Here is a 24,771-nt window from a genome sequence, read left to right on the forward strand (position 1 = left end):
AAGACCGCTTGTATTTCTGGAAATCTAGGAGTCAGTGTAACACAACTCAAACATTTTCATGCCTAATAATATACACATATATACACGTGTAGTACCCTCACACGTATAATATACACATGGTCATGTAGTTATGATGTGATGGAGACATAACATATAGAGCTAGGAAAGCTGTTCGTGATTAAAATTGGCCCTTACAGAGGGCGAGAAAAAGAGAGATGGAGGGCAAGAGAGAGAGAGAGAGGCAGAGGGGAGGGAGAGGGTTAGAGACAGAAAGAGATGGAGAGAGGGTTCACTCTGTGAGACTCCATTGAAATGCTCAGGTTGAGCTCTCAGAGTGCCCTTGGCTGCACCATAAAGTCCATTTGTCATGTCCTCACTCATTACCTCACACAACCACACACACACACACTCAATTTCGTCAAACACACGCCCCTTTTCCTCAAACACTCTAAGCATGCCACATCCAGTCACCCAATAAGGAAAATACTCTCACACTGTCATTTATTGCCACTGTACCTGAAGTATTTTATCATGTCTGCATAATTCATTAGTCCTTTACGGGCATCGAAAACACACCAGCCGACAGGAAAATGAATGTGCAGTAAACCACATTCACCTGATGCCAGGCACACAAATGGAACCACAGTCCCTGTGTGTCCTTATCACCAGCGCCAGGGGAGTCTCACTGTGTTCAGTGGATGGGGATTCAATAAACACCTTGTACACCTGCAGTCTGGTGCTTTTACCAGGACTTGATACCGTAGCGCTGGCTCTGTGCGGCGGGGTGGACCGCTAATCTGGGTCTGGTGCCTTACATGTCATGTGACATGCAGTAGGCGCACTGTACATACATCCCTCCACAGTGACTGTACATCTGAGTATCCACTGGTTAATTTGCTGCTGATTGATTATCATTTTGAGTGAGCTCGCTGTTTTTGTGTTACCAGGCGACGATACATTAATCCCATACCATTAAGCTTGCCGTGTTTCACTAGCATTAAATCTTCAGTAGAGCTGAGTTAATAAAACACAGTCACCAGAGAAAGACAGACAGAGAGAGGGAGGGAGAGGGAGACACTGAGATTGGAACAGAGAAATGGAGATCGACATTCGATACAAACAAAAAGAAAAGGGACGAGGATGGGAGAGAAGAGGAGAAAAAGAGTGAGACGAAGAAAAGGGAAGGTGAGTGTGCGTTGGGATGTATGGGACTATGTACGGTTTGTGTCAGCTATCCTCACAGTCTTGGTCCCTCCACTATGTGCCCTGGAGGGAGGTGGTGAACTCAAAACGTCAGCACACTGAAATCTGTTCCAGAAGCAGTCAAATATAATGTTCCACAGGTTTTTCTTCACCTGATCCTTGGGGGCTAGTCCTAGCCAACACCTGCACTCCCAAAATCCGCATTTGCCCCACTTGCCCAAATAACAAACCTAAAACTTTAGGCTCTTGATTTCTCATTCGGTTAAAGTTCACCATGAAGCCGATAATTAGTTAAGTGGTTGGGGAGATGTCAATTTGTTATTAGACTTGTGGAATAGTGTCCTCTATTTGATAGGCTACTTTAATCAAGAACACTTGTATTTACTGCCACAGAATAGTTTTGAAATCCCCCATGATCAGCTTGAGTTTGGTAAAAAGAGAAAGTCAAACTCATCTGATCTCACAGAAAAACTAAATATGCCCTGTATATTTCATCAGTAAAATGTTATCACTTTAATAGACGTTTATTTTCTGATCCACCCCAATACAGTAGATGTAATTTGCTAAAAGAACGTATTTGTGGAGATGTTGGACGGTTCAGTTGAACATTGTTTTTAAAAGCAAGCCAGGCAGGACAGAGGTGACAACATTTGTTTGACAAAACAACCACAACTACAATTCCTCCAGGTTGTCATCTTTATTTTCAATCCTTATCTCCAGTCCAAGCCAGAGACTGTACACCCCCAACATTTAACCTCAGCTTAACCCATCCAGCCATGCCGATAGCTTAAGCTTGACACAGCCCCCGAGCCACAATATTGTACAGCAACACAAAATAAAATGTTATATTGCAGCTGTACCTTAGAACTGAACAGAGATTATGTTATGATGCTGCATTGGAAACCTAATTTCACAAAACTATTGAAATAATTTGTGCACAACTCCCAAATATGCAGTTCCTAAATTTCAGTCAGAGCCCCAGAGACTGGTCGTACACTAAGAAGACAGCTGACTCGTTCTCCCTGTTTTTCACTCTTCTGCAGATCTGTGTCACCAAGGACACTAGAGACAAACTGTATGAATCTGTTCTGTACCATCACACTTCTGCAGTCTCTACCTTTCTGATTCTCTGACTTTCTTCCTGTTCCCTTGTTCTTTATTATAGACATCAAATCATGCCTTAGTCCCTCTTTTCCCTCCGTCTACCAGCCTCTCTTTGTTTTTACAAAAATACAAAAACATAGACATGCACCAACTGCTCCAAACTGCAAAGAATTCCCCATGTTCAGCAGTATGCAACTGCTAGCATGTAAGAGAAGCTATATTCCAGTTCCATGTTGAATATTAGGGTAGTGTGCTCTGTGTTAGTATGCTAGGCTATATATAGCCTAGTCTAATGTAAATCAGTAGAAACGTTAATACGTGTGTAATCATGCAAGGCTAGCTATAGCCATGTCCAATGCTAAAAAGTAGAATAATACATTTGTGTGTTAGCATGCTAGGCTAGCTATAGCCCAGTCCAATGTTAAACAGTAGATTAGTTCATCTGTGTGTCAGCAAGCTAGGCTAACTATAGCCCAGTCCAATGTTAAACAGTAGATTATTTCATCTGTGTGTTAGCAAGCTAGGCTAGCTGTTGCCCCGTCCAATGTTAAACAGTAATGTTGCTGAGTTTTTAACCCTGTGTAGCAACATCACGAGATTTCCAGGAGCATCATCTCTGGTATGACTGTTATCATCTTCTACTGACCCACATCCCTTATTTGCCATCTATTTTTTTTTTCTCTTTCTGTCTGTCTCTCTTCTACCCTCTCTGGCTTCTATCCATGGGTCTATCTCTTTCATTCATATACAGGATTAAGGATTGCATTAGGGTTCTGTTTAGCTTCTGCCAAGCATCCTCTTTGGCTGAGTCCACACAAAACATTAAACATGGTATAATGCAGAACATTAATAGATAGTAAAAAATGCAAACCATAATACATGTGTTTAATGCATTTAACTATATAAAATATTGCCCTGTGTGAGCTAGTAGTAAAGCCTCTTAAACTGCGCTTTTTGTGCTAGCAGCAAACAAGTCTAGAAATGTACCTTTCACTGTTTGTGTTAGCACTAACACTGCACCTGTAAACATGCCTTGGTGCACTACAATTGCTGGAAAACTTGACACTGCACCTGTAAAGGTGCCTTGGTGCACTACCATTGCTGGAAAACTTGACACTGCATCTGTAAACGTGCCTTGGTGCACTACAATAGCTGGAAAACTTGGCACTGCACCTGTACCTGTTTTAACAGCAAAAACAGACACAGAAAAGAGCAGCTTAAATAAGCTAATTAGGCTATCTAGACAATAAACATTGTTGACAATATAAAGTACCGTTCAAAACTCAGGGTCACTTAGAAATGCCCTTGTTATTGAAAGAAAAGCTATTTTTTGTCCATTAAAACATAGAATTGATCAGAAATAGAGTGTAGACGTTGTTAATGTTGTAAATGACTATTGTTGCTGGAAAGAGCAGATTTTTTATGTAATGTCTACATAGCTGTATAGAGGCCCATTATCAGTAACCATCACTCCTGTGTTCCAATGGCATGTTGTGTTTGTTAATCCAAGTTTATAATTTTAAACTTTATTTTCTTCTTTAGACTAGTTGAGTATCTGAAGCATCAGCATTTGAGGGTTCTATTACAGGAAATTGCCAAAAGACTAAAGATCTCAAACAACAATATGTACTACTTAACTCTGGGATGCTGGCCTTGACTCTGGGATGCTGGCCTTGACTCTGGAATGCTGGCCTTGACTCCGGGATACTGGCCTTGTCTCCGGGATGCTGGCCTTGACTCTGGGATGCTGGCCTTGACTCCGGGATGCTGGCCTTGACTCCGGGATGCTGGCCTTGACTCCGGGATGCTGGCCTTGACTCCGGGATGCTGGCCTTGACTCTGGGATGCTGGCCTTGACTCCGGGATGCTGGCCTTGACTCCGGGATGCTGGCCTTGACTGTGGGATGCTGGCCTTGACTCCAGGATGCTGGCCTTGACTCTGGGATGCTGGCCTTGACTCCAGGATGATGGCCTTGACTCCAGGATGCTGGCCTTGACTCCGGGATGCTGGCCTTGACTCCGGGATGCTGGCCTTGACTCCAGGATGCTGGCCTTGACTGTGGGATGCTGGCCAAGTTTCTACAGCTCACATGCATTCTTAATAAAGTTTTATACTACACTCATTACAATCAGTTTTCTGCTTTCTTATGCATTTAAAATAGAAGCCAATTGAAGATTGCAACATCTAATATTTATTATTGCTCCTGTCACATGAGCTGAAATCATTGGTTTCAGCTCATGTGACAGCTCCTTACTTTCATCTGAAGTCCCTACTTTCATCATTCACAAGAACTTGTCTCATTGTGAATATTTCTGACCTCTTTTTAATCTGTCACGAAAGAAAACCTCAGTAAATAAGTTTTGGATTAATTATTGTGGAGAAGGAAAATGTCTGGAATTGCCTGCCACTAAACCTAAACTAAGAAGTGTGTTACGTAGTGGTTATAAAATGCTTCTGCAATAACCAGGTGTGGTACTGTGTTAGGTAGTTGTTTTAACCTGCTCTTGTAATAACTAGGTGTGGTAAAGTGCTAGGTGGTTGCTATAACATGCTCTTGTAATAACTAGGTGTGGTACAGGGTTAGGTGGTTGTTATAACATGCTCTTGTAATAACCAGGTGTGGTACAGTGTTAGGTGGTTGTTATAACATGCTCTTGTAATAACCAGGTGTGTTACAGTGTTAGGTGCTTGTTATAACATGCTCTTGTAATAACTAGGTTTGGTACAGGGTTGGAGTTAAAACCTCCAGGAGTGTAGACCTCCAGGAACACAGTTGGAGTTAGAACCTCCAGGAGTGTAGACCTCCAGGAAAATCATTGGAGTTAAAACCTCCAGGAGTGTAGACCTCCAGGAACAGGGCTGGGCAGCCCTGATGTAACATGACCACTTTCAGATCACTTGCACATAACACCAGCTAGACTTTTCCCTGGAACAATTTGGAAGCGATAGTTTAACTGCTTTTACTACATGTTTTTTCTACAAATTCTTAGGAGATGCAATCTCTGTGTTCATGTCAATATGGACCAGACTGATCCATTTGGTGCTGAAAAGCTTTTTTCCTTTCCCAGAAACAGTTCCCCCAGATGCCTTCACTACAGTATGCCCTGTGGCTTTGGGCTAAGCACCCAATGTCCTTAAATCCTAAAAATGTCCCTGCAAAAGAGATTGCCGTTGGTCCGTGTTTAGTGGGAGAAAACCGGTAAGGTTTGAAGAATTGTCAGCGTACACCATTTTTTTTTCAAACCTTTGGTAACATAGGGGCAGTGAGTTAGTAGGGAATGGCAAGAATAAGACCTGGAGGCTAACATGGATTGGAAGGTAAAGGAGGAATAACAATATAGAGTTCCCCATTCATTACACTTAATACAGCAGGGCTCTCTCTCATTCTCGCTCTCCAATCCAGCGCCTGTTTCTTGTTACCATAGTAACTCAACTCTCCCTCCCTCCTTACCTACACCCCCTCTCTCTAAATCACACTATACCTCCATTTCTTTTTCCTCTCTTTGCCTCCTCTCCCTTTCTCTCTCTTTAAATCACACTATACCTCCATCGCTTTTTCTTCTTGCCTGCTCTCCCTCTTTCTCTCGCTCAATCAATCACTCTCTCACTCTTCTCTTCTCGGCCTCCCTCTCCCTCTTGCCCTCAGTCTCTCTCGTTCTCTCGCTCTCTAAAATCAAACAATACCTCCATCTCTTTTTCCTCTCTTTGCCTCCTCTCTCCCTCCCTCACATTCAGCCACATCTCTCCCTCACCCCTTTCCCTCCCATACTCTTTCCTTCTCACTCCTTCCACACCGTCTCTCTCTCCCAATCACATTACACCTCCAACTCTTTTCCTTCTTCCACCCTTTCTATCCCTCCCTCCATCTTTCCCTACCCCTCCCTACCTCTTGCTCCCTCCCCTCCCCTCCCTCCCCCCTTCTCCCTCACTCTCCAATCAATCACACACTCACTTTTCTCTGCATGTCTCTCTTCCTCTAAGCCTCTCACTCTCTTGCTCTCTCAATCACAATATCTCTTTTCCTCTGTTTCTTTCTTCTCTCTCCCTCCATTGCTCTATCTTTCCCTCACTCGCCACATCTCTGCGACGTCCACTATCTCACAGCCACGCACAGTTGTAGAGTGAAAGATCTCTCTCCTACAGCATAATGAATTTGGGGGAAGACAGGGAGGATAATTCATTTCTTCATTAAATCATTCAATATTGTGGAATACGCCTTTGCTTTAATTACACATAATGAAAGGATATGATATATTACATTATCACTCATCGGATTCATTAAATTCAAATCGTATTTATTAAAAGCTCCTTGATAAGACTAGATGCCAAGTATCAAGCCAACAAGTTTTTTTTTGGGGGGGGGGCACCGCTCTGTGATAATGGTTTGATGTGTATTAGTGTGTGGCGCCAATACAGACACGCTGAAGGCAAACAGAGAGCTTATACTTTGTGCCGTGGTACAAGTCTTCAGTTTGACACTGGTGCAGAGCTGCCATGCTAATCAGAGCTGTAATGTCAGAGAGACTCAGAGCAGACAGATTAGAAAGGCGATTACCCTGACAAGGAATCTGCAGCATACACACACACACACACACTACTATCCTTTGCCATCTTTATGGAGACAAAAAATATGATTCCTATTTAACATTCAATTTTCCCAAACCCTAAATCTACCCGTAAACTTAACCATGTACCTAATGTTAGAGAGAGGAAGCGAGAGGCAAAGTGAAATGGAGGGAGGGAAGGAGAGAGAGGAGCCTAACACCTACCCTAGTTCTTTATTCTAAATCCTAAATCTGACCTAAACCAAACCCCTAGGCCTGATTCAAATGAGAGCCTAACTAGAGCTGTAACCTTTACCATAAACCTAACCCCTAATCAGAAAAAGTTTATTAGTTACTAGGTTGAATGTCCATCTTCAGTTTTATTGTCTTTTCAGGGGATTTTTAGTACTCATACATGGCCAGACATTTACACACACACACACACACACGGTTGAAGGCATTACTCCACCAGAGAGTCTCTGCACAGTGTCTCAGATGAACCAGACAGAAACAGGGCGTAGATGAATCACAGGAGGTGAGAGGGTTCGAGAGGGCTGTGACTCTGACAGTGTAGCCACTCCCCTCTGCATGTGATACGGCCTTTATAGACCTCTGTCATTCAATCTCCATCACATCCTCCAACCAGCAGCTTTGTGTGTGTGCTCCTGCCTTCTCTCATTGACTCTTTTGCACCATCCGTGTCTGCTCTCAGGCCACCTTTCATAGCTTCATCTCTGGGTTAAATATCCTCCACCTTACTGACCCCCCTTTGTCCAAGACCTAACCACTCCGCTCCAAATTGGAAATCAATAAGTCGTTTCAACCCTCTTTGTGGAGATACACACTCACACACATGCGCTCACACACACACACACCGTAGTTTAATTAGTAATTGAAACAATTTCTTGCAGTATCTTGGTGGCAGTTGGACTAAATCCAAATATATATGGTGGTTTGAGTACATATTGTGTTTTTTCCATATAGTGGTACAGTTAACTACTGGAACCCCACATGACCTTCATACACAAATAAATAATATAATGTAAGCAATCACAGCCTTTTTTATGTCATCCTGATGCCTGTGTAATTCCCACTAAATTACACATTCTGGTACAGAAACTCTTCCTGTGGAGGGACGCAGATCTACTCGCAACTTATGGACATTTCAGAAGCAGGTTTGATGACATGAAATAACTTTTAAGCTGTTTATTAATTTCAGTGTGAAGTTATTGAGAGAGAGAGAGAGAGAGAGAGAGAGAGAAGACCTAGTGCTTCTGTTTTCTTGGAATACAATTTGGGTATAATCCATCAGTACAATACCCTATTCCAACCTAAAGAGCACCTCTCATTCAGTGTGTTGCCACATTTGATGTTCTCTGGGAGACAAGCTCTGCAGCAAGGGGTTCCAGCTGGAACCTGATGGGGCTGAAGGGAGGGGCAGTATTTGATGGGGTGTTAATCCTTTAAGATAGAGGAGGGAAGGAGAACTGCTAAAAGATCCAGCTGAGGGACCACACAGGAGGATTAACCCAACAGAGAGATAGGAGACAGACACGGGGAGAGAAAAGGAGAAAGAGAGGGCAGGAGGACTGGAAAGAGAGATGGAGAGTGGGAAGCTTTTAGAGTGAGGGAAACAGAGGGGAAGAGTGGTGGAGAGGGGGATCAATTGTAGGGAGAGGAGAAAAAAGAGAGATGTGGGGGGGTTGATGAACAGAGAAATGTGGAGGGGGGTCATTTGTGGGGGTAAACTCTCAGGGTTAATGTTTCTATCTACACAGTAACACACAGTCCGACTGAGACACACACACACACACACACAGTGTCATTATTCTGGACTGGCATCACAGAGGTACTGTACAGACTGTACAGCGTTATGTTTGCCTTGAGGTGTATCAACAGAGATCAGGAAGAGCTAAGGAGACATACAGGACTGTAACAAGTTCTAATAGGTGTGTTCGCCTCCATCCTACTGGTGCTTAGATGCAACGATACTGAGCTCAGTTGCGCCCTAATCCTCAAAGCCTCTACTCTCTGTTAAAGCTGCTGAGCGAGAGAGCAGTGCTGCTGAACAGTCTGGGTGTTTGGGGGTGGGGGGGTTGGGGGGGGCGAGTTCACAGATCAATGGTAGATCAATAAGTAATGAAGGTATCAATGCATCCGCAGGAACTTTGGACCAGGCAACCCAGATGCACCGCTACAAAACGCTAGAATGCTCACTCGCACACTGGACCAAACTACGAGACACAATACAGAAATGGAAAGTTCCACACATTACACTGCACATTACACTGCACATTACACTCCACATTACACTGCACATTACACTGCACATTACACTGCTAGTGGACATACAGTTGAACCAACGTAGGAACATGGTCTCAAAAATGTTGTGACAGAACAACCATCTATAAAATGAGTCGCTGACAAACGGAGGAGCTAAATCCACATTACGTTTTTATTGATTAGAATTCGAAATAATGGTGTGTCCAAGTCTGTACTGTGTTGTGGTCTAAACAAATTGCCTGTATGCTTTCACTGGGCAGCTTCAAAGGTTATGAAAACTATCAGAAATATACAGCACAACCTGAAACTGTGAATTATCACTTAGCAACAGCTATGGATGAGAAAGTGCCGCTCACAGAACATTCAGTGGTGTTGGCCAAACGATCTCTCTATGTGCTGTGTATGACTCTCTCTTTATTCTGTAAATGACTCTATTAATGCTGTATATTACTTCATGTATGCTGTATATGACTCTTTTGTGCTGTTTATGACTCTCTCTTCATGCTGTAAATGACTCTATTAATGCTGTAAATGACTATATGTATGCTATAAATGACTATTTATGCTGTAAATTACTCTATGTTTGTATATGACTAAATGTATGCTGTACATGACTCTATGCTGTATATGACTCTATTAATGCTGTATATTACTTTATGTATGCTGTATATGGCTCTATTTATGCTGTATATGACTCTATGTATGCTGTATATGACTCTATTTATGCTGTATATTACTCTCTATGTATGCTATATATGACTCTCTATGTATGCTGTATATGACTCTATTCATGCTGTATATTACTTTATGTATGCTGAATATGGCTCTATTTATGCTGTATATGTCTCCCTTTGTATGCTGTATATGACTCTCAATGTATGCTGTATATGTCTCCCTATGTATGCTGTATATGACTATATGTATGCTGTATATGACTCTATTCATGCTGTATATGACTCTCTACATATGCTGATTTGACTGTGGGTGGAACATACTGTAATAGATGAAGAGAGAACAGAAGACTGGGGAAAGAATGAGAGAAAGAACAAGAAAAAAAACAGAGTGATACACTGGCACTAGGGAACACATACAGGCAGGGGACTTCCATAGACATCATCCTTAGTGAACATCTTCCATAGACATCATCCTCAGTGGACATCTTCCACAGACATCATCCTTAGTGGACATCTTCCATAGACATCATCCTTAGTGAACATCTTCCATAGACATCATCCTTAGTGAACATCTTCCATAGACATCATCCTTAGTGGACATCTTCCATAGACATCATCTAGTGTACATTCCTCTGTGACCACTGATAACACTTTATCCAGCTGAACTACACAACTTTCTCTCTCTCTTTTTTTCAATATCTTTCTGTCCCCCTCTCCCTCTGTGTCTCTATGTTTCTCTCACTCTCTTCATCTCCCTCCCTCTCTCTATCTCTCTCTTTGGATCCATTTACTACCCTGGCCGAACTGTCACTTTCTGACAGGCATCTACAAACACACACACACACACACACACACACACATACACAAGGTCGGCATGCAAACAAACATGGGCAAGCACACACACACACACACACTGACATAACTCATGAGTGTTTTCATCCTCTAAACAATCAGATTATTCTCTGTGACTGAGGAAGGTGTGGGCGTAAGGATGTGCTTAGCTTCAGCCCACACATGAATTCATCAGCAGTCTAACACACACACACACACATACACAAACACATGGCTTTCGGCTCTCTGTTCCATGGCCCAACATCTGGGGATCCATCACACACTATTATTAATAATGCTAATCATTGTTCACATCATATCGTACAGCCACATAACAGACAGTAACCAAAGCACTGGACCACAAACCTTTTCAGATGGAGATGAAGGTTTTGGATGTGTCAAGTCTTGAACAGAAGAACCCCAAGGTGGATGTCAACAAGGAGCGGGCAGGCAGCATCTACTGGGATGCTCTACTGTTGTGTTCAATAATACAAGGTACTGACCAGAGAGATTCTAATATCCCCTAATGCTTTGCACCACAATTTCACCAGGGACCAGCTTCCAGGTTTCGAGCGCATGACATCTCACATTGTCTTAACTTTGCATTTATAGATGGCACTTCCATCACTCAGTCGTGTCATCGCCATGATTGCTAATTCTGTAAACACTGCAGACATACTGATGACCAGAAACACAACCTGGCTAATGACTTTAAAAAGCAGGAAATTACTGTTTCTTCTTACAGTGCTAAAATAGGCTAATATTTAGTAGAAAACAATATTGTCATTACCAAATGCACTCTGACTGAAAAAGTTAGCTAACAAATTCTGTCAAGAATAGCTATTGATGCTAGCTAAAATTTGGTGGACTCCCCTGAATATTAACAAGCTGCCTTCTTTAGAGATGGTATCATGTTTTCAAGCCTTTGTAATGAACTTTTGCCCAAAGCTTCATCGGCTGTAATTAAGGTTTCATTGAGTAGAACGCTCAGTTGGACATCAGCCCCAAAACTAACAATCAAAACAGTTATGGGAAATCTATAAATTGTTCAACCTAGGCTGTAGCATGGCCAACATTATTTCCTGTTTGACTGAATGGTTTAGCAGCAATAAACCTGGAGATAAATGCCATAGGCTGAAGTAGAAAATGTTTGACCCTGGCTGGCTCTCTTCATACAGGGAGGGAAAACTGTCTTGAAAAAAATACAAATAAAAAATTATAATAAATAAAGCCATTGTTTCTCTTCAGCCATAGGGCTATAACGGAATGGTGAAGATAATACACGCACAGACAGGAATTCTTATACAGATGCTCAAATGAATTGTCTGCAACAACAGAGGAAATATGTCACTGGAGCTGACATAGGCCCTCTTGTCCTAGTTTTTTGCAGTCTGTGGATCTCTGTTTTATCCTCTTTTTTTCTATCTCTCTATCTCCTTTCTCTGTCTCTCTATCACTTATTGCTCCCTATCCTTTCTTCCTGTGTGTCCTATCTCTATCTCTCTTTTTCTTTACCCCCTCCTTATTTAATGTGTGTGTGTGTGTGTGTGTGTGTGTGTGTGTGTGTGTGTGTGTGTGTGTGTGTGTGTGTGTGTGTGTGTGTGTGTATTTGGCCTTTGTCTGTCTTTCTCACAGTGTTCCTATTCCCTCTCTCTGAAGAAGAAAGTGGTGTGAGCAACGAATGACTCAACAATGTGAGAATTTCATCAAACAGCTGTGAGGGAACGACAAATGCGAGAGAGGGGGAGGGCATAGAGGGGTGAACAGAGAAAGAGTGAGGGAGAGAGAAAGAGAGGGTGAAAGGGAGGAAAGGAGAGAGAAAGTGTGTGTGTGTGTGTGTGTGTGTGTGTGTGAAATAGAGATAGACAGAAGTATTAGTGCCTCTATCTGTTAGACTCTGTCAAAGGTTTTGTTAGTACTGTAGGTTAAGCTTGGTTTAATTCCAATACATTTCTCTTTTATACCAAGTAGGACCTTAAAATGATTATGAATAAAATTGCAACAATAGTACGCTTTTCTGTATTTTGTTAATTTAGCCCTAAAGAAAGGTTTTCCATTTCAAGCTCTGCATTGCATTACAGTCGCACTATGCTTTGATTTGAAGGGGCATAAAGCGTTATATTTCTTAATGACTAACCTAAAAAGATTGCTCAACAAAGAGGTAACTAATGAAGGAAATCATTTTTACAAACCAAACAAACCACAGGGGGTTCTGAATGACATTCATCGGCACTGTCCAAAACCAGGACAAATGTGTTTTAGAAGACACCCACCAAGAGTGCCCAATGCATCTGCTCCGGGAATAGAAAAACAACAGCCACACCAGTATATTACACCAGGCTATTAAAATAGTCACACAAAAAAAAAAAACAGGAGAAACAAAGGGAAAAGATACACTAATGTAGCTCAGTTGGCTTAGCATTTTAAGTCGTTCCGGAAAGGAAAACATAAATGATGCAAAGGACACAAATGTCCCTCTCTCAGCTTGTCTCTTCCTTACTGAAGCACCATGTTTGCAGCTCTGAGATATCAGCTGAGCCAGTGCAGGAGAAAAACAATCCTGACTGAAACCATGACCAGGATAGCTGAAACGGATGCCAATCAACTTTCCAAAGACAGTGACACCATTAAGCTATCAAATACAGATTCTATAGTCTACACCCCCTTGATTCAGTCCTGTCAGTGCCAGTTTCCTTCATTTAAATTAAGATATTTTTCCACCTATCTTCCTGCCAAACATAATTGTATTATTCTGAATATATGTATTATTCTGAATATATTCTGAAATATCATGTTTGGGCACTTCTCCACGCGCTTTATAACAAGCAAACTTACATTAGTTCAGGGGTAACCGATCACATTTAAATCACACATTCATAATAATCGACTTCCACCTGAGTTATTAAATTATAGCGATTCACGTGATTTCTGATTCAATTTAAACATTTCTGTATGCTCCTCACTGCTGGAAAGGGATTCGCAAAGCAAACACCACACCATGAAGAAGTTAGATAGAAGCCATAGGAACCATTTTAACCATATTTGAAGCCAAAAAAACACTCAAAACGTTCTGTAGCAATGTGAAAAAAAAACATTTTGTGATCTGACAATTGCCCAAAGGACCGCACAGCTTCATGTTCTTGGGATATTTCTTATTGTCGGAGACTGAGGGACTGAGACTTGTCAGGGTAGGAGGGACAATTGAATTGAGCAACGTGCAAAACAGACATCAAGGAAAACCTGCTTCCCTCAGCAAGAACGCAAAAGACCAGAACAATGCTCACCTTTCAGCATCACGGTGACTTGAGACACACAGACAAGCTACATAAGGGAGGCTAAGGAATTAAAAGGCAAATGTCCTTGAGTTGCCCACCGCAAGAAGACCGCTGTCCATCAACGCTCCTCGAGTAACCTGACCGAGCTGGAAAGGTTTTGTAAATAACTGTAATATATTGCAGGTCCACAAATGCAGTTACTGCCAAAGGTGCCTCCACCAAACAATGACTCATATGCAATTATGTTATTACAGGTTTGGATATTTATCTTCGCCGTAACCGACCTGCTACATATCATGTGTCCCGTGTATCTCAGATCGGTAGATCGTGGCGTTTACAACATCAGGGTTGCGGTCTTTGCTTCACACGTGAGGCACAGTACAACAACAAAAACAAGGACAAAAATGCACTCACTGCTGTAAGTAGTTATGCATAAGAGCATACTTAACACATTCCACTGTTAATATACATATACTTAATACTTGTAGGCTAAATACTTGTACTTTTCTGAACTCCTCTACTTACCTTATTGCACATTTAGTATTGCCATTTGTACTGCATTTGCCTCATTGCACATCTACACATTCCACTGGTTATATACATGCACTTGTAATTACTTGTACATTTTCTGCCCTCCTCTATTTGCACGTCTGGTAAGATGCTATACTGCATTTCGTTGTACTGTACTTGTACTGTTCAATGACAATAAAGTTGAATCTAATCTAAACTGTATATTACTCAAATGTAAATAGCGGACGTTTCTTGCGGAGGAAAATACAATTTAAAACTGCGTCAGGGGAGAAGCATTTTCTTGTTTTACCTGAGGATGAAAAGCAGAGCATGTCAGGAGTGTGACAGATCAGAGATTGTCCATTTCCATTTCATCTCGATAACAGTCCCATTATATATAGAAATGGTTTAAATAAAGGTGTTGTACACATTTTCTGTAAACATAACCTCTGAATTGTATGTTATTATGCCATAAAAATTTTAGCATTTTACTGGAACGCTATAAGTGCTGTTATTATGTAACTCGATATTATCACCAGTTGCATATAAAAATGTTGTAAGTGCTGTTGTCAGCTGAAGTAAGCCAGTGTGGATGTGTTGGTGAACTGCAGGGAATTGAATGTTGGAGTAGAATGCTGGAGACTCATCAAATGTTCTGTTTTACACAATAACATATCACAGCACTGGTAGACATGCACATTTTCTAAAAATATCTTTTTAATAAATAATCAGATGGTCCTATCCAGAATATTGTACAGTTAAGATAGGTGGGACAACAACACAACTAAAGAATATTAAATACATTTTACTCAACTGCACATTTGATTACACATATTATATTTGAAATGAATGGTCCATTTTAGTGTTCTAATTCCATCAATGGTTGGAACAAAATTAAAAATTCAACAAATTAGCTACATACATTTCTGTGAGTTTCAATGTAGTAAAAAATTACCTATAGATACAAATAACAAACAGCTTCTTAACTATGTTATCTGTTAACGTGTCATTAACTTTGACAGCCCTAATACTACGTATTTTGTAACCTAACACTGCATTGCACTAACCAAACAAAGGGTAACCTAAGTTGACAGCCTCGGAGCAGAAACAGCTGATTACTTAGAACTACAGTATAGGATCATGGACAAACTCTATGAATCATAATGGGGAATCTGTCCAAGAAGACCCAGTTATGAGGATATTTTTAGAAAACAGAAGATCCAGCACACCTCAAAAGATTATTGTAATGAACCAGGTATGCAATGGATATATAGTCTTTGTGATGCCTCCATTTTCCTTTGGCTCCAATAGCACTGATCTCCTGCTGTGTGTTAATGTGCTACTCCCCCTTCCTGCCCATCATGGCTGCCAGGCAGGTCAGGGGTCACGATGATGTCACGGGGTAGCTCTGCGCCACTTCTCCTAAAGCTTTCTGGATGCTTCGTCTCTCTAAGTCGTTAATTAGCTAGTAGCCATTACTGAGGAGCTCATCTTATAAATGGACTCCCCTGTGTTAGAGAGGCCCAAAGCACGGCGAGATAGTCCGAAAATGATAGAGATAGCAAGAGAAAGAGACGCTGCGAGCGATACGTACACAGGAAAACAAATAGAGATTTTAGGAATCACAACCTATAATGAAAACGTTTAAGTGTGTGTACCTCTCACTTTCATTCTCTCCAAACAAAATAACTCATACATACAGTATGCGGTAAACACACGGTGAAAACAAGTGTGGTCACACTGACTGAATGTGGAGGATTTACTGAGGCTCCAGTCAAAGATCTGATAGAATTGGATTCATTAAAGAATTCACGCAGCAGGCTATCACGTCATTGGCCGGGGTGCTCTGCTGTTCTGTGGTGAGTGGCTTGGAAAATCGAGCTGCTTCCCGGATGTGAAAAACACACGCATACACCCACAAAAGAATCGCCAGAGAAATGCACAGAGCTCCACACACGTGCATGCGTCGAAGGCCACACACACACACACACACACACACACATGCAGCAGTAGTCAATCATAGCTGTTGGAAAGAAAGCAGGAATAAACTGGAATATTGACAGAATGTCCAGGAGCGAGGTGGGATATTGACAGGTTTCTCCTGGACTACGTCTCTCTGACAGAGTCATGGGGAAAAGAGAGAGAGAGAATTAAAGAGAGAAAGGGGAGGGGAAAGGAGAGAATAATAGAGACAGGGAAAGACAGCGAGTGAGAGAAAGATACATGTTCCACTGGTGGACAGAGAGAGGTACATATTGGGATGTTGACAACACGTTTCCATGGCAGTGGAGACAGAGACAGAGCGCTTGTCTAAGACACATATTTCCTTATCTGTGTGCCTGGAGAGAAATAAACAGAGTCAGCTAATATGGAGGAGAGTTTCCCTGTTCCAGTGGGCCTGTAGCTAAGCTGCTGCCGCTGGAAGAAAACACACAACTGTAATTACATTTCACACACAGCCGCCATCAGAGACCGGGAGACAGACATGGAGGGGAGAAAGGGAGCCTGTATAGATGCCGGCTTTATGTGTGTACTGATTTGATTCAACCGTGGATGAACTGTGTGACATTTAGTGGTTCCCCCTGCATTGTGAAGGCATCGTAATATGAACTTCAGGAAGTGGAATGTTTACTAGCTGAAAAATGTCAGATTCACCTCGACAACAAGTAGTGAACATTACAGACAGACCTCCTTGTGAATAAACCCTGCCTTGCTTCCTGTTTTCTCTTCCAAGATCTGACATTCAAGGGGATCTTGTGGTCACTTTACCATGAAAAAAAGTAGGCACTACAAATAATACTGTCTCATGAATTCTGCAACGGGAGAAAAAGAAAGGCGAAGTCCCAGAGAATGACACAGAGGAAGAGAGTGAGACAGAGGAAGAGAGTGAGACAGAGGAAGAGAGTGAGACAGAGGAAGAGAGCGAGACAGAGGAAGAGAGTGAGACAGAGGAAGAGAGCGAGACAGAGGAAGAGAGTGAGACAGAGGAAGAGAGCGAGACAGAGGAAGAGAGTGAGACAGAGGAAGAGAGCGAGACAGAGGAAGAGAGTGAGACAGAGGAAGAGAATAGTATAAAAGAAAGGGAAGGGGAAACTGCCAGTGAATGAAAGACAAGATGGAAGTGATTTTTGTGAGGAACCGTTCAAGATAATAAAAGGAAAGGAATAGAGAATAAAAGGAGAGAAATAGAGAATAAAAGGAGAGGATAAGAGAATAAAAGGAGAGGAATAGAGAATAAAAGGAGAGGAAGAGAGAATAAAAGGAGAGAAATGCTTTCCCAGCCTGATAGAGGACGGAAAGCATGAAAGAGATGGCAGGCATCAGCAGGGATGAAGGGTTGTGCATGGGGCAGTGGGGCGTGGGGCAGTGGGGCGTGGGGCAGTGGGGTGTGGGGCAGTGGAGCAGTGGAGCGGGGGCAGTGGGGCGTGGGGCAGTGGGGCGTGGGGCAGTGGGGTGTGGGGCAGTGGGGCGTGGGGCAGTGGGGCGTGGGGCAGTGGGGCGTGGGGCAGTTGGGCGTGGGGTGTGGGGCGTGGGGTGTGGGGCAGTGGGGCGTGGGGCAGTGGGGCGTGGGGTGTGGGGCAGTGGGGCGTGGGGCAGTGGGGAGTTACAGTGGGCCCCATGCAGACAGGACAGTAACTGAAGGACCCTAACCCTGATCAGTATATATTAGTCCCTGGGTGGCAGGAAGAGAACATCCCACACCTGCAGATGTCTTGAGAGAGCAACAAATGAGGACAGAGGACAGAAAGAGGAACACAGACAGAGATGGAGAAAGACAGAGAGAAAGAGGGAGGGAGGAGGGGAAGGTTGGGAGGGGAAGGGAGAGCTTGGTAGGGAGGTGAAGGGAGAGGGAGGTGGGGAGGTGAAGGGAGAGGGAGGGAGAGGGAGGTAGGGAGGTGAAGGGAGAGGGAGGTAGGGAGGAGAAGGGAGAGGGAGACAGAGAAAGGGACTGATGATATAGAAACAGATTGTGCTCATTGTTAATATGTGTGCTTTCATGAGAATCTCCTGGTGCCCACCAACCTACCCCCACTCACACACACACACACACACATAAACACGGACACACATGCAAACCTACATACGCGGCCGCCATGCTGCCAGAGCAGGGCAGTGATCAGAGAGGATCAGCATGTTGAAGTAGACTGAACCTCAGAGACACGGGGTCCCAGGAGCAGGAGAATGGCAGTGCAAATTAAATTACAGCGGAAGAGACGGGCAGGTCTGGACCTGTAGGATACTCTGGGCTCTGTGAACATGATGACGGCACACATGCACATACACACACACACACACACACTGACACAGATGCTATGTGATGAACCAGGTTCACGCAGAGATCAAAGGAAGTAAAGATCACACATAGACAGGGTGGGGACAGAGAGAGAAAGCATACCTAGATGGGATGTGGTAAAACAAACACACTCACTTGTGTGAGTGCGTGTGCGTGTGTTTGTCGTGCCACATAGAGTGCCCAGAAGTCCTTTGACACATGAAACCTGCTTTCTGCCTTCTGTGTGTGGGAGAGGATTAGTGGTCAGAGTAACCACCACCACACTTCTGATTGGATTTCTCTCTTCCTGCTTTCTCTCTCTTCCTGCTTGCTCTCTCTCTCTCTCTTCCTCTCTTCCTGCTTTCTCTTTCTCTCTCTCTTCCTCTCTTCCTGCTTGCTCTCTCTTCCTCTCTTCCTGCTTTCTCTCTCTCTCTCTCTCTTCCTCTCTTCCTGCTTTCTCTCTCTTCTTCCTGCTTGCTCGATACATAATTTGCCCCTAACCTCAGCTACTGTACTCGACATCTCTCTCCGTACCATCAGAGCTCTGCCAGGCCAGTGGCCTCTAAAAGACGAAGAACAACGGAAAGGTCATCATTTCCTAATTTCTGCCGGGGGTGGGGCGGGGGGGGCGGTTCTCGCAGTTCACCGGCGTGGTTCTCTGGGCAGGAACACTATGTAATTCAGGCCTAAAGTGCCGTGTTTGTGTCCAAAGGTAACACTAACACAGGATCTCCATCCGCAAATCAGAAGTGTCTGAGAGAGTAAGAGGCTTCACACGCCCCAGCTGGAAACGTATTCCATTAAGACGGAGCTTGGCGGCAGCTAGCCTGGAGCGGGGGGTGCTGGTCAGGTGACTAAAGACAGACGTCATGTAACGGACCCGTGTACAGGACACGGCAGAGTGGGTCATAAAACGCCGACAACCAATAGCGCCGATATGCGGACGCTCACTAAGATTATTAAATGAACGCAAAAGCATTTAAACGCGCAAACACACCGAGGCACGTGCGCGCCGTCTTTCTTCCCGCCCGCCTCCCTAGCCCTGCATCCCCAACCCATCTGGAGCGCCGGCTCCTCTGGCAGTCAAGGTCAGCTCCCCTTCCGCAGCCGTCAGACCGTCCAGGAGGAGGCTCATTCCACACGGACCTCATATCCTGTTGCTGTTCATCCTCGCGTCAGAATGGCCGGTCGGGACGAACACGGTGGGCCGTGGGGGGGTGTGGGGGGGGGGTTGGCGGGGGGATTAATCATAGCCATTATCCCCGCTGTCATCACCATCATCGTTATCATCCCCGATCATCATCGCTATCATGATTATCACCAGATATGCATCCTTAATGAAACATATGGAGTCCTACAACCAACCAGAGACAGACTACGCTGATGAAGTAACATACAGTCAGTACAGTAGGATTGGGTAAACTCACTGTGGTCTATATCTTTAAAACATTCCGCTGTGATGTCAAGATAGATCGTGGGGAAGGCTATCAGGGTGACACAGGAAGTATTTAGGACAGAAAAGGGCATTGTTTTTCTATAACACGGCACTCACAGGTGTCTGAAACCACAACTTCTAAAGAGTGACCGTGATGTTTTCAGTCCACCATCTTGTTTAAATTTTCCTTATTCAGTCAATTATAGCAGAATGAAAGCTACACTGCGGATCTACGTCTCAAATGATCCCACTTACATTTTAATTCCACCTCTACTTATTAACCAGGGGAGACCTGGACGGCACAGCTTCTACAGACCAACAGATGCCTGACATGAATCCGACACTGAACACTGATATAACAGCATCACGTCAGCAACAGCACAAGTCATAAAGACATGGCGCAGCATCATTTGCAGTGCCTCTGCGTTGGAGAAAAAAAAACTTCCAGCAAAACAACCTGTTTCCTTAAATAGGGCAGTGCCAACTAGTGACAATGAATGAAAACAACAAACCTCTACCTTTCCTTTGAACTTCACCTGGGAATTTAAGGTTGGATGGTAGGGAATTCCCAGACCAGGGGGTTAAGTAATGGAAGGACTAATGAATCAGAGCAGCTTGGCTGGAATTACTTTCGGGATTGTTAGCAGGAGACAAGATAGTGATCTGAGCTCACATGTATTTTCACATGGAGCTAAAAAAAACTAACAGAATAGATAAAATGGCAGTTTTCTTAAAATGGCCACATAAATGAGCCTGTAACAATGTTTGAGTTTACTCGTTGCTATGGACATCCACCTGAAAGGACAACAGAGATCATAACCATCGAGTAAGACTTGTACATAACTCAAAAACACTACATTGATCTTTTTAAGAAATGCCACAGGTGAATCTTGGAAAAACATCTACTGAGAGAGTAGAGGGCTGTCTTTTATTTTAAAGGAAGGAGGCTGCTAATGTCAACCACCTGTCAACCAGCTGGCCTGGCATGATTCTGTACTTCCTGGTTCTATATATCTCAGCACCACGGACAGCAAAAACCTCACAAGGACATGGAATTACATACAGAGTTGAACCAGAGCCAACTACAGAGAGAGAGAGAGAAAGAGACAGACAGAGAGGAAATAGGCAGCTAAAGAGAGAGGATGAAAGAGAGAAAGAAATAGGGATAAGAGAAAGATTTGATTTTAAAATGACCTTCACTGGTTTATTTGTTACTTTAAAAGAGCTAAACTTTATTACTGTAAAATACTTTATTATAACAGGCTTTTCTTCCTCATTTACTTTTTATAGAATCCCCTTGACACACCACAACTCTTGAAAAGAACACACGGTTCAACAGAAAGAGAGAGAGGGGGGGGGCAGTGAAAGAAAGAGACAAGAGAGAGACATGATAGAGGAAATAGAGAGGTAGAAGTGGAGAGACAGAGAGAGACAATACTCTGCACAATAAATGAAAGGGGAATCAATTTAATCTTTACTTGTCCCTAACCTAATCTGTGTAACATTGCTTGCTTTACACCACGCTGGATAAAGCACAACCATGACAACCATGCACATAACATTTTAGGCTACAGTTCAAGTTTGTGTGTGTGTGTGTGTGTGTGTGTGTGTGCTTGCCCTCAATGTGGTTTAATATTAGTGAAAACCGTCAGTCAAGCTGGGCAGAACTCAGACCACAGCACGTACTGACCCAATCCACAACCTAGTCTCTTGAAAATAACAGTGAGTTGGTGTGTGCTGACCATCCAAAGAAGCGGTGCACTGCTCTGTGCAACAGAGAGACAGGTCAGCAGAAGAACAACAAAAAAGGAACAATGGAAAAGCCTTCCGGTGGATTAGGTGCAGAAATCACTGGCGCGCTATTAACATGATTGAAATGCTATCACCTCTGTGCTGCTTTCCTCTCTATCCTTCCCCGTTCCTCTGCCTCCAACACGGTAATGGATGATCACGCCACACTACAGAGGCCTGGCTGGGCTGTTTCAAAACATTAGAGAGGATACAGGCCAACATCCCATAACAAACACACTAAAAGAAAGGGAGAGAAATAATAGGTGCGAAGAAGAGAGCGAGAGATTTAGCAGATCTGGAGAGCACTGGTTTCTGTCTCTCACTGGTCTGTTCTCAAGAGGCATGAATTGGTATCCAGTTGAAAGATCCCGTCGGTTTTGACACCACTTGTGATGCAACGATTCCATCTGAGGAAAGAACCTAATCGGGGTTTGACAACCAATTTTTTGTGGGTTAGGCCTGCTATGCACAGCCGTTGAAACAACACAGTAAAGGCTACTAACAGCACATTCAAAGTCTCACTTTCTGTGGGTTTCAGGCTATGCGACAACACAAGCATAGAAATAATCCACCAGTGCGCGTCTACGCTCGCTCGTGCTCGCACATAGATGCACACGCGCGCATACATTATAGTCAAGTGTTGTGACGCGTCTCACAAACTCTTTGAAAGACAAGCCTTCTAAAGAAATGCATTCCACGTCGTGATAGATATTGGTAACCATGACGACTGAATATCCACCCTAGCCCTTGCATAAGTATGTTGACACAAAAAAGTAACCGAATAGGCCTAATGTTAGGCTATATATTTGCAACCCATTAACGTCCTACCTTGCATTCTTCCATACATGTCCTGACCGAGTATTCATCCTTCTCGTATTTCTCAACCAGCAGCTCAAATTCCCGGTAGTTGTCCTGAGCTTGCCGGTCAAAGCGCTGGTAAGCCCGTACACACTCTCTGCATCCCAGCGTGTCGCTCTCAGCCACGTCCAGGCTACAGCTTATATTGCCCGGACTCGTAAACCCGTTAAACAAATCCAAAAGAGAGTAAGAATTACAAAAAGAAAGGTACAAATCGCTCGGATTCACGTCCGCCGACTGCGTCCCCTCCTCTCCGCCCCCGGAGAGGCCCAGGCACACGGGCTCTGCGTCCGTGAAAGTGAAGCAGTCTTTTGACAGGCTGTCGGGGTGACAGGTGTCCAGTCGCCACAGAGGTTTGGTAGAATTCCCTATAAAAATAGCATCTGGCTCTCTGGCGAGGCGGCTGTGGGGGAAATGGAGGTCAGATGAGGGGATGTGATGTTGATAAGTGGAGTTTGAGTACCCGGCCATGTCCGTAAAGGCGAGCCGCTTGTCCAGCCGCTTGTCTCGGGTCCGCGTCAGTTTGGCCTCGGCGCAGAACCACAAGTGATCAGAGAGCAGGACAGTGATGAAGAGAAGAGAGGCCAGCGACAGGCGCCATCTCTGGGCCCTCTCCGACTCGGTAAATGGCTTCTCGTTCTCTCGGGGTGCAAACCAGATTTTTAAGCCGTCATCTTGCTGCCGACACATCCAAGCACCCCTGGTCATATTTTAGGAAAAGCGCAGCTCTGGCCGACTCCACCGCGGGGGCTCCTCTGCCACTATACTCATTGACTTGGGGAGATGGTCTCCGGTTATTTCTCCTCGGTAAGGGTTGGCTGCCGTGCCGCGGCCGGTCCTGGGCGCTCCTCTTTCGCGCCCGACACCGTCGGTGTGTTATTCCGATCCAATTAGCGCGCCTGCACAGATTAAGCCTCGCGCTGCCGCATCCCCGTTCTCCATGGCTCTCCGGGGGGAAACCGCGTTCTCTGTAACCGCATGCCTCGCGCCTCGCTCCCTCTGTATTGCTCTCCCGGGTTGTGCTCGCGCGCAGAGAGACCAGCTGTTGCGAGATTCTTGGTGCTGCTGCCGTTACTGCTGCCGTTTCCCCTATTCAGTTATGAGAAAGCAAAAGCCGTTTGATTGCAGGCTACCCCAGGTGATTTTTTCCGGTCCGTAGGCTATCCGGGCAGAATACCTTGGATCATTACACCCGATGTCCACAGTCATCTTGGATCTGGGTTAAGTTGCCGCCATGTTCGTCTTGAAAGACTTTTTGGGGGTAGCAGAGTCCGTTTGCGTCATCTCCATCGCTGCGATAGCTCCATCGTTGCGCAGTGGCGGAGCAGCTTACTACCTATTACACACACACTAACACACACACACACACACACACACACACACACACACACACACACACACACACACACACACACACACACACTAACACACACACACACAGCCTACCCTAAAACACATGAACACACTCATACAATGACACACTAAAACACACACACATGCACAGTGTTATGCCGTTGAGGTGGTTATGGCACCAGCCCAACTAACTGGACCACAGGACACAGGGTTTAAATATCTTTTACCTGTCACCTACTGGGTCGGAATGAATATTGCCTATAGTCATCATTGCATGCAATTCAGATATTGGGGAAAAATACAGGTCAGAGAAAGTCAATGTCAGAGTATTTCCCATCGAGTGAAATAACATTTAGCAACAGTATGCATTCTGCTCAATAAATCAACGGACACATCATTTGACAAATGATTTGATTATAGCCTACTCATTAGGCTATACCTTCAGTTATAATTACTAACGAATCACAGGGAAAAAAACTCAAATAGAATAAAGAGAAATCATGCGAAAGCATGTGAATACTCGGGGGTTAGGGAGTGCGTTCTCTTCCGCACTGATTGGGCATTCAGTGAGTATATTTGTCCGCTGGGGGAAACCTGGGCTTTGGTAACACGGGAGCAGATAAGAAACCACGGTTC

At 44.0% G+C, this 24,771-nt stretch overlaps 1 protein-coding gene across 1 annotated transcript in view; it reads right to left on the reverse strand.

Annotated features, from left to right (window-relative positions):
* Positions 1 to 24,073, reverse strand: part of LOC105016515 (transmembrane protein FAM155A) — a 102,175-nt gene extending 78,102 nt beyond the window's left edge. The window contains exon 1 of the mRNA XM_010880411.4: positions 22,753 to 24,073. Coding sequence (XP_010878713.1) covers positions 22,753 to 23,490 — 738 coding nt within the window. The 5' untranslated portion in view covers positions 23,491 to 24,073. The remainder of the gene's footprint in view (positions 1 to 22,752) is intronic.
* Positions 24,074 to 24,771: the final 698 nt, after the last annotated feature.

This window comes from Esox lucius, chromosome 16 (assembly GCF_011004845.1).
Source record: "Esox lucius isolate fEsoLuc1 chromosome 16, fEsoLuc1.pri, whole genome shotgun sequence".
NCBI classification, from domain to species: domain Eukaryota; kingdom Metazoa; phylum Chordata; class Actinopteri; order Esociformes; family Esocidae; genus Esox; species Esox lucius.